At 48.9% G+C, this 10695-nt stretch overlaps 1 protein-coding gene across 1 annotated transcript; it reads left to right on the top strand.

Annotated features, from left to right (window-relative positions):
• Positions 1-322: 322 nt before the first annotated feature.
• Positions 323-7341, top strand: Rbp4 (retinol binding protein 4). Its single transcript, XM_070021223.1, has 6 exons — positions 323-410; positions 517-646; positions 755-891; positions 1067-1173; positions 6255-6467; positions 7052-7341. The coding sequence occupies exons 2-6, from the start codon at positions 536-538 to the stop codon at positions 7087-7089; spliced, it is 606 nt and encodes a 201-aa protein (XP_069877324.1). The 5' UTR covers positions 323-410; positions 517-535; the 3' UTR covers positions 7090-7341.
• Positions 7342-10695: the final 3354 nt, after the last annotated feature.

The raw sequence follows: 10695 nt of genomic DNA, 5'->3' as shown, positions 1-10695 counted from the left end.
CCACCAGGCTGCTGTGCCACTGGGCAGGGCCTGGACAGCCTGGGGACCACGCCAGGCTGCAGCTGGCAGTCGCTGGCACCAGGGTTGGGGCCAGCCTGGGGCTTGGGTTGGCCTAAGCTCGCCGCCCAGGTCCCCCTGCGCGGCAGCTCCCCCAAGTCCGGGTGCACCGGGGAGGGGAGGCTGGCTCAGAGACCCTCCCCGCTCTCCGGAGGGAGTGAGTCAGGGAGAGTTATGCAAGTGCTGGGCTCGGCCAGCCCCCTCGGGCGCCTCCCCTCGGTCTTTCACCCCGCGGTTACGAAAGCGCGACCCCCTCCCCCCGGAGCTATAAAGTAAGCGGGCGGCCCGCGGGGCGCTCGCCTCCTTCGCTCCACGCGCGCCGGTGGCCAGGCTTGCGCGCGCGGCTCCGGGTGGTGAGCCCCCCGCCCCGGGGGGGTTGGGGTGGGGTGCGGGGTGACGGCGGGGTGGGACGGGCGGCCAGGGTCCCGAGGGTGACGAGGGCGCGGGCGGTCCCCGCAGGGCGCACTTGGTGGGCGCGATGGAGTGGATGTGGGCGCTCGTGCTGCTGGCGGCGCTGGGCAGTGGCGGGGCGGAGCGCGACTGCAGGGTGAGCAGCTTCCGAGTGAAGGAGAACTTCGACAAGGCTCGGGTAGGTACCGCCCCGGGGCACCCAGGCACCCCCCAACCCACCCACCCTCGAATGGCCCGGTGGTGGCCACCCCTGGACTCCCCAGTCACCAAACCCTCGCGTTCACAGTTCGCGGGGACTTGGTACGCCATTGCCAAGAAGGACCCCGAGGGGCTTTTCCTGCAAGACAACATCATCGCCGAGTTCTCCGTGGACGAGAGCGGCCAGATGAGCGCCACCGCCAAGGGCCGGGTCCGGCTGCTGAGGTCAGTGTCAGCCAGCCTCTGTCAGGTGCCCGGCTGGCCAAACCTATCCTAAGCAGAGGAGGAAGGAGCAGGCGGGCGGGATAAGAGGGAGGGGAGGGGGGCTTTCCTCCCCTTCTCTCCCTTCCCTCCTCCCCCCCCCCCATTTGGCTCAAGATCCCCTTTTGGCTTTTTGCAGTAACTGGGAAGTATGCGCTGACATGGTGGGCACCTTCACAGACACCGAAGACCCTGCCAAGTTCAAGATGAAGTACTGGGGTGTAGCCTCCTTTCTCCAGAGAGGAAGTGAGTAGTCAGCAGAAGGGGCATGTTGGGAATAGGAGGTGGGGGAAATCGCACCTGGCCAAGTCAGATTTCTTCTCCAATGCCTCCCTTTGGGAAGAAAGGCCTGTAAGCTTCCTCTCCCTCCTCCCGGCCCGCTCTTCCCCCCAGTTCCAGAAGCCTGGCCCAAGCTCAAAGTTACCCCCTGTGCCGGGTTCCTCCCTTCCGCTCCATCACCCACTCCACTTGGGTTTGTCTTTCCTCCGGCTCTTTGGGCTGAATCCTTTTGAGACAGTCTGGCTCCCTGAAGCTCCCAGCAGAGGTGGAGACCCCTATCCAAGGAAAGAAGGAGCACTGTGCTCAGGGGTGGATGGTGGCTCAGTGCCCTGTGAGCGATGCTGAGACATGGAGAGCCAGACATGGGTTCTAGTTGCACACCCCCCACCCCTACATGAGGCAGGGCATCCAGAACTCCCAACGCCCTAAGATCTGGCTGAATGATACTACACAATCTACAAGCTCTATCTATTCCGGCTCTTTCTCAGAAGTTTCAAGTCTAGAGTCTATCTGGTAGAAGGCAGAATAATGTAGGCCAGCCAGGGAAGACATGTCATAGACAAAAGAGAGGAGAGTTAACTAACCTCAGGGATGGGGCTCAGTATACAAATGAACAAACAGAGGCCCAGAGAAGGTAGAACTTTGTTCAAGATTGCCCAACAAGTATCTGAGAGAGCCAGTAGAAAGAAGCCAGGGGTACCAACTACCAAGCCCAGACTGGATGGTTCTGAACTGAAGTCTCTTTTCAAACTGACTTCGGCAAAGTATTATTTGCACATTCTTGTGCGATGAAATCTAGGAACACCTCAAATAGACTCTTCCATGGGTGATCCAGGACAGAAATGTCCTAGATTACAGCACACTCTCCTTGACTTTCTAGAAGTTGTGTGTTAGATGAAATTCCTTCCTCCCCTCAGGAGTCTGAGGCAAGAGAACCACAAGTTTGAGGCCAAATCCAAACACTACATTTAAAAAAAAAATCAAATTATTGCTTTAGTATTGATCTATGCTGTACAGAAAAAGTTGCTATACTGCAAGAGGAGAATGCTTTTATGGCCAGAAGTAATGCAAATTAGCTCAAATAGTGAAGTAGAACTTCCTAAAGTGATTCATAAGCTGGGTGCTGGTGGCTCACACCTGTAATCCTAGCTACTCAGAAGACTGAGAGCTGAGGATCGTGGCTCGAAGCCAGCCCAGGAAGGAAAATCTGTGAGACTTTTGTCTCCAATTAAATTGTAGAAAAAGTTGGAAGTGGTGTTGTGGCTTGCATGGTAGAGTGCTAGCTTGGAACCAAAGGAGCTCAGGGACAGTGCCCAGACTCCAGAGTTCTAGCCTCAGGACCAGGAAAAAAAAGAAAAGTTTATACTTTTCCTTTCCTTTCCTTTCCTTTCCTTTCCTTTCCTTTCCTTTCCTTTCCTTTCCTTTCCTTTCCTTTCCTTTCCTTTCCTTTCCTTTCCTTTCCTTCCTTCTTTCCTTCCTCTCTCTCTCTCTCTCTCTCTCTCTCTCTCTCTCTCTCTCTCTCTCTCTCTCTCTTGTTCTTCCTTTTTTCTTTCTCTTTTCTTTCTTCTTCCTTTCTTTCTATTTTCTTTTCTTTTTCTTGTTTGGTACCAATACAGGTGCTGTCCCTTAGTTTTTTTTGCTCAAGGCTAGTGTTCTACCACTTGAGCCACAGCTTTACTTCTGGCTTTTTCCTGATTAATTCGAGGTAAGAGTCCTCATGGACTTTCTTGCTTGGACTGGTTTTGAACTGTGATCCTCAGATCTTAGTTTCTTGAGTAGCTAGGATAACAGATGTGAGCCACCAGCGCTCAGCTCTTACTTTTCTGATAATGTATTGAAAATACCAATAAGAAGAGAAACAAGGGTACTAACTCAAAGAATAACACACAGTGCTCTTGGGCACTTTGAGGTATCCTTTTTAATAAAAATAGAATTGTTAACATTGTCTTTAGGGACAGGTGAGAAACAACCAGAGAGGAGGTAGAGATGTTTCTTTAGTGGCCTGCTTTCCCTGTCAAACCATATTGACTCTACATTTACCTCTTGTATTTGGGAGGGTTTATCGAGGATTGCATTTGGAAAGGAGAAAAAGAATTGAAACCTTGAAAGTGACTGGTGTGTGTATCTTAAGTGAGATATCAACTTATCTACCTGTCTGTCTGTCTTGTCTGTCTGTCTATCTATCTATCCTCCTCAGGTTGCTTTTCAGAAAAGAAGTTGTGCAGTATAGTGCTTCAGTTTGCCCCATTAAATTCAGACTGGTTTGAGTTCAAATCTCAGCTACCAGCTGTGGGGCCTTGTATTGTTTTCCCAGCTTTTCTATCCCTCAGTTTCCCCCTCTGCAAAGTGGAGGAGAATTGTAACATCTGCTTCTTGGATTTGTGCTACAAGAATGTAATGAGCTGACATGCAGACAACACTGGAAACAGTGCTGGAGATAAAACCTCTCTAAGTGCTTGCCATTATTGCTTCTTACCTTTCTGGTCAAGAACACAGAGACCATTGATTGAAGTCTCTTGTAACTGAAGAGTCAGAAGTTGAGAATCATGTAAGTGTCAGGTGCCACTTTGGTGACACCTCTCGGCTCAGATGATGTTTTCTGAATGTCTCACAAGATGTCACTTGATGTGATGACCTTCTGTTTGGCATACTTAGCTTACATGGGACTGCTCTTTACAAACTAATTGCATGCTTCATGCTACTTTCTTTCTTCCTGCTTTTGTTTGCACATTAAACATGAATCTGGACATGAAGGTCACTCTATCTTTCCATATACTGCATCTTGACTAGATGTCTTTGCAAGGAGGCAAGCTGATGGCCTTCTCCAATGCAAATGCTCATTCTGTTTCCAGGGTTATCAGATTGTACTGGCTTGTTGCCCCAGCATTGGTCAGGCTCTGGACTAGTTTCCCCAGCAATGAATGGGATATCTTAGGAGTCAAGGATGTCTTAAGAGTCATGGCTGTACCTTGGACTGACCTCTTGGATTTTCTCAGTTGTGAAATGGGAATGGAGCATAGTTTTTATTTTATAAGATTATTGGAAGAATTAATCAAAATAATGCATAAAAATGGTTACTTAATGTGTAATGCTAAATAGAAGTTTTAGCTACCATCATCATTATTTTGAGGAAGAAATGGACAAAGATTCCTTTTGTCTTTGTCTCAGAGCAGGTCTGCTATTCTGGTGGCCAACCTATCAGGCTCAATAACTAAGCAGGCTGGAGTATTTACATCAGTGTTTCTCAAAGTCAGAGGCCTTAGGCCACCTGTGTCTAAATCAACTATGGTGTTTGTTAAAAGTGCAGCTTTCTGGCCCCAAATCTAGACTTAGAGAATTAGAAACTTTTAGGGTAGAGCCTGGGGCCAGAATTTTTGGGTTGTTCCCCAGCTGTGTGCCTTCTATATAATGAAGTTTGAGAGCCGCTGGTCTAGGTAATTCAGTCTAGAGTTACGTTGATCTACTCAGTATTGAGGTCCTGGGCTCCACTCACTTCGCCAGGGCTGCTGTATTGCAGCGTGAGTTATAAGGAGCATAAGATCTCTCTGCTGGCTGGCTCAGCTGATCTGTTAGGCCTGAGAACCCCAGTCTTGTCACTTTGGAGGACTGGAGGGCCCAGCAATAGGGAGCTGAAGGGACATTTTCTAGGCCCACGGGGGTGAGTGACAGATCTCTAATAAACCAGGTCCCCAAGGCCATTGTCTTTGCAGTCATTTGGGGACTGATAATCTAAACCTCTAACCAGTCTGTGGGAGTACAGTGTGGGCTTGACTGTAGTGGATGCCCTCTTCCTAGGTGGGGGAGTCAGGGGCTGCACAGCCACTGGCTCCAGCTCTCTCCCCCTTAGTTTACTCTGTGTAATTAGCTGCTGTTTGGAAGCATTTGGGGGTGTCTGGTTCTCCAAAGGTGCCCTGCCAGCCTCAGGGAGAAAGGAAACAGGCACTGGAAGTTACTTTCTGTCTACATTTAACTATACATTTGCCAATAATTGGGGGGGTGGGGAGGATTTCTTTTTAAAGCTATAGCTTTGCAAAGAGAATAGCCACTTGGACCATGAGTCAAGGTGACACTTAGAAGGTGGGTGCTTTTGTGTCTGAGAGCTAGGCACCCGGGGAACCCCAGATGATACAGGGATCCCATAGCAGGGGAAGGAGTGAGCTCATCTAGTGATGGAAATTCTGCCCCGCTGCTGATGCTCAGGAGCCCAGGCAGGGAGCATGCGTCTTAGCAGCCATGTGACTGCTCTGCCTGACTCCTCTGCTAGTAGCTTTCTGGTGACAGTTCAGCAGCCAACTGCTTAGACATCCTCCAAGCCTTACCTCTAGTCCTCACCCTGGGAAAGCCAGGAAGAGGTAGGGCTGGCTCCCTCCTCTTGTTAAGTCAGGAGTGAACTGAAAAGGGGAGCTCCACCCCCTCTTCTTCACAACCTCCTGTAAGGCCTAATTTGAGGTGGAATTCTACCCTCCTGGCACCACAGGGGTTCTCTGAGAGGCATAACTAAGGCTGGACTTGGGGCAAGCTCTAGAGATGGCCTCACACCCTCTACTGCTGGGCATTGAGGCCCCTCTGCCTTTCCTCAATGTGGAGTACTATATGGGCAGATTATTTCTCGCTGCAAGATCCTGACGTGACGACAGAGACACAAATCAGAGCCTTTTTGTTTGCTGGTCCCTCTCCCCTCAACTTACCTAGTGTCTGGAGATAATATGGCCGAGCCTGTGGACACTGCTTGAATCCCAATTTTGCTCTGCTCTTTGTGATCCTGGGTGAGCAAGTTTCTTTGTGATTCTCGATGTTCTCCTCTATCAACTGGGGAATAATAGTGTGCACTTTGGTTCCATATGTGAAGAAACTGAGAAGACACAAATGCCTATGCAGTGACAGGGACAGAATTTAATGCTGAGGAAGTCCGAGCCACAGTCATATGTCAACAAGAAGGCTAAGTGAAGTAGAGATGGGGGCAGTTCAGGGAAGGTACTGGAAGGGATTTGCACAGATCCCTCTTGAGGGCAGGAAGTCAGTGGACCCTGTGGCTGTCTGGCTTGCAGATGATGACCACTGGATCATTGACACGGACTATGACACCTTCGCGCTGCAGTACTCCTGCCGCCTGCTGAACTTGGACGGCACGTGTGCCGACAGCTACTCCTTCGTGTTCTCCCGCCATCCCAGCGGCCTCACCCCGGAGGCACGGAGACTGGTGAGGCAGAGGCAGGAGGAGCTGTGCCTGGACCGGCAGTACCGGTGGATCGAGCACAATGGTGAATGTGCTTCCCTCCTGGGGCGGGGTGGGGGTCTCGGGACGGGCAGGCCTCCAAAAACACTGCATCTGCAAATACGAGAAAGCCAGGGAGACCAAGAGGTCCATTCTGGAGGTCCTTCCAGGAGTCTAGCAATGAACTATATTTGGCACCAAATAATAAAGCACTGATCCACACAGCAGGTCTTATGCTCTTGGATCACAGCCCCTCCGTTACCCCCAAATTTAAAGGGTTTTAAGAACAACCTTGAGGGTATGAGGGTGTGTATAAATTACAGCCACATGCTCAATGGAAGAGCACTTGCCTGGCAAGTCAAGGCCCTAAGTTCAGTCCTCAGCTCTGCAATATGTGTGTGTGTGTATACCTGTGTATACAGGTATACATGTGTGTGTATTTATGTATATATATGTATATAACCACATCTCATTTAGAGGGCATCATTTACTGCAATTCATTCAAAGAAAGCAGAATATGAATGAAGGCCAGCTTCATTCATATGAATGAAGACCACCACAGTATGCCTTATGGACATGAACGTTGAGCCCACCTTTCTCTCATTAATGGCTTTGCGTTTTGCATTACAGGTTACTGTCAGAGCAAACTATCAAGAAACATTTTGTAGCGACATCAAGGATGGGAAGTTTCACTTGAAAACTTCTGATTAACTCTGAATCTTCATCTGTATTTATCTTAAGAGTTTAGTTTGCCCTCCCTCTCCTACCCTTCTCTCTAGGAACATAAAGCCTTCAGTACACATAAAAACTACCTGTGGCAATGAGTGTCTCTGTTCATATCATATGTATGTCGTTACTGAAGGTTTTTGAGGGACCACTTCAGGGACTCCAAAATGATTTAATAAAATATAGTCACCAGCTCCCTGTGAGTGTGAAGTTTGATTTGTGGTCATAGGTGCACTTTTAAATACCAGGGCATTCTTCCTTCCCCCTTGCTGTGACCTTCCACCCATTCTAATGGCTAATATCCATCATGAAAGATTGTGGCTTCTCCCAACTTCCTCCTAAACGTAGGAAGGCTTAACTACCAACTACCTGCCTGGCCATGTCCCAAAGAGCAAATGGGTGAGACTAGACCAGAGTGGAGCCTGTGAGTGGGTCATCCCAGAGCTGGAGTGGAGAGGGAGCTCCAGGAGGTAGCCCCACCCTGGAGTTCAGTGGAAAGAGCCTGGAAGCCAGAGCCATTTTGCCCCCTCCCCACCCAGTATATGGAGAGAACTGAGGAGAATTAGCACTTAAGAATGCTAAGGGATACCTGCAGGCAGAGCCACTTGCCTCTGTTCTCAAGGGGTTCATCTTGGAAACAAGATGAGAAGTTTCGTTCCCAGTTCAGGTATTAGCTGAGTAATTTGGAGCTGAGGATTGTGGTTCAAAGCCAGCCCAGGCAGGAACGTCCATGAGACTCTTATCTCCAATTAACCACCAGAAAACTGAGAGTAGTGCTGTGGCTCAAGCGTGCCAGCCTTGAACTGAAGAGCTGAGAGACAGTGCCCAGGCCCAGAGTTCAAGACCCATAACCAACACACACACACACACACACACACACACACACACACACACACACACACACACACACACACACACACACACACACACACACACACACACACACACACAGCTTTAATTGGCCAGGCACCAGTGGCCTACCCCTGTAATCTTAGCTACTCAGGATGCTGAGATCTGAGGATCAAAGTTCAAAGCCAGCCTGAGCATACTCTTGCCCATGTAATTGTAACCCCTCTGTACAGTATTTTCACACACACACACACAAAAAGCCAACCTGAGCAGGAAAGCCTGTGAAACTCTTGGGGTTTTTGTTTGTTTGTATTGTTACTGGGGATCAAACCCAGGATATTGTACTTGCTAGGCAAGTGCTCTGCCTCTCAGCTACATCCCAACCCAAATCTTATCTCCAAAATCCAGACATGCAGCTGTGGTGGTAGAATGCTGGCTTGAGAAAAGAAAAAAAAAGCTCAGGCCCTTAGGGCAATGTCCACATCCTGAGTTTAAGCTTCAGTACTGGCATGTCACACACACACACACACACACACACACACACACACACACACACACACACACACACACACACGCACACACATGCTTTTTAAATGTTCTTATTAAATATATATTTTTTATCGTAAAGATACTATACAGAGGGGTTACAGTTACATGAGTAAGGTAATGAGCACATGTCCTATCGAGCATTGTTACCCCTTCCCCTCTCCCCCCCTTTGTTTTTCTTACCATTCTTTCCCTCCCCACCTCCCCAACTGCCCCCCCTGCCCCCGCCCCCTTCAGAAGTTGTAAAGTTTGTTTTCAACATAGTGTCTTGTACATCTCATTGCTACCATGGATCTCATTGCTACAATGGGTCAACCTGTATCCTTATTTCAGCATTTGCACACATGCTTTAATTGGCCAAATTTATTAACCAATGATGAGCAAAAGCTCTTAGTCTTTTTATCCCTGAGCTTATGGTCACAATAAATCCTACCTCAGAAACTGCTCTCAGACTCTCCTGGAGTGATGGCAACAGCTGAGGATGATTAACCAGGAAATGAAGATTGGTTGAGCACCTACCTACTAAGTACCAGGCCCTGTGTGTTCCAGCCACTGTCCCAACCACGAGAGTTAGCATGACCCTGGGCCCTGTCCTTAACTCTGGTTTCTTCCCTTTCTCTACTCTCTCCCAGGATAGCTCATAACACTGTAGGTCCCTAGAAGCCATCCAAGTCTCCCGGCAACATCGCAGCTCCACATGTGTTTCACACAGCCTTCGCTGTTTGCATGCCTCAAATAAACACTTAGCTCTCGCCCCACTTCCCCCTCCCCAAGTCTTCTCCATTTTTGTTCCACCATCCAACCAACATCAGAATACAAACCTAGGAGTCACCCTGGCATTCTCTTTCTCTCACATTCTACATCCTTTAACACACACACACGCACACACACACACACACACACACACACACACACACGTCATCTTTGTTCTGCCTTACCAAAGGACATCCCAAGATAATTTCACAAGCTCTCATTCATGCCACCTACTTTCAAGGTTCCCATCAACGTTTCCTACTCCAGAAGCTGGCTGGCTAGGTGCCAGCTTCATTTGTGCTCCTCCAAGTCTGTTCCTTACACAGCAGCTAGACTCATACATGCATTCATCAGATCCTGTCAACCTCCAGCTGCAAAGTGGTACCCACGGAACACTAGTGGTTCCTCCCTATGGCATCCTCTACATCTGACACAGACCTGGGACTTTTCTGGCCTCCAGGAATGGGCTCCAGTGGAATACACCTTCCCCCACCCTCCCAGTCCCAGCATGGAAGACAGTGCCTAGTGTAGAGGAGGCTCAGGCACGAAGTGACTTTGCTCGGCCTCTCCATTCTTCTTAATTACAAGCAAGCTAACTTCTCTCTTGGCCTGCAAACCCCCTTTTCCTAGATCCACATGACTGTTCTTTTTTGCAGTTCACCTTTCAACCCAATGTTACACTCTTCAGAGATGTCTTCTGCACCCTCCTCATCCAGTTTAAATGCCTGACACTCCCACAATACACTCTCCTGAGGTGCTTCCACGTTCTAGGATGTTGTATTATTTACTGATGCCTGTTCAGTGTCTGTTCCCTCGATGGTAGGGTACACTGCAGAGAGCAGGAGCCTGGCTGTCTGTGCCACCAGCACCAAGAATACTGTGTGGTCACAGCAGGTATTTCTGAGGACTCTGAAGTGAAGGGGTCCACTCATAGTTGTACGCTCAAGCATTTTGGATTCATCCTACCTTCTCTCTGATTCCATGGCACTTGTGTTTTAATAAAGGGAGAACAAAGAAATAACCTTTAGCTGGGTTCCCACAGTTAGCATCCGTAATCCTAGCTACTCAGGAGGCTGATATTTCAACCCTCAAGGTTTGAAACCAGCCAGAGCAGAAAAGTACACAAGACTCCATCTTCAAAATAACAATCAAAAAGCTGGACTGGAGGCCTGGTTCAAGTGGTATAGTGCCAGCCAACCAAGCAAAGTTGAGAGAGTGTGAGGCCCTCAGTTTAAACCCTCGTCACATACATACATACACACAGACAGACAGACAGACACGCACACACACACACATCACCTTTACCTGTTCCTTGGAAATTTCTTAAGCTCTCTTATATAAATTTTTAGTGTACCTGAGGCCTCATGAGTTCAAAGCGGTGCCTAATGTGGCTATGACCC

This window comes from Dipodomys merriami, unplaced genomic scaffold (assembly GCF_024711535.1).
Source record: "Dipodomys merriami isolate MVZ:Mamm:240054 unplaced genomic scaffold, mDipMer1.0.p SCAF_14, whole genome shotgun sequence".
Taxonomy (NCBI): domain Eukaryota; kingdom Metazoa; phylum Chordata; class Mammalia; order Rodentia; family Heteromyidae; genus Dipodomys; species Dipodomys merriami.
The sequence above is the reverse complement of the archived record's forward strand: the minus strand, read 5'-3'. Positions and strand labels throughout refer to the sequence as shown.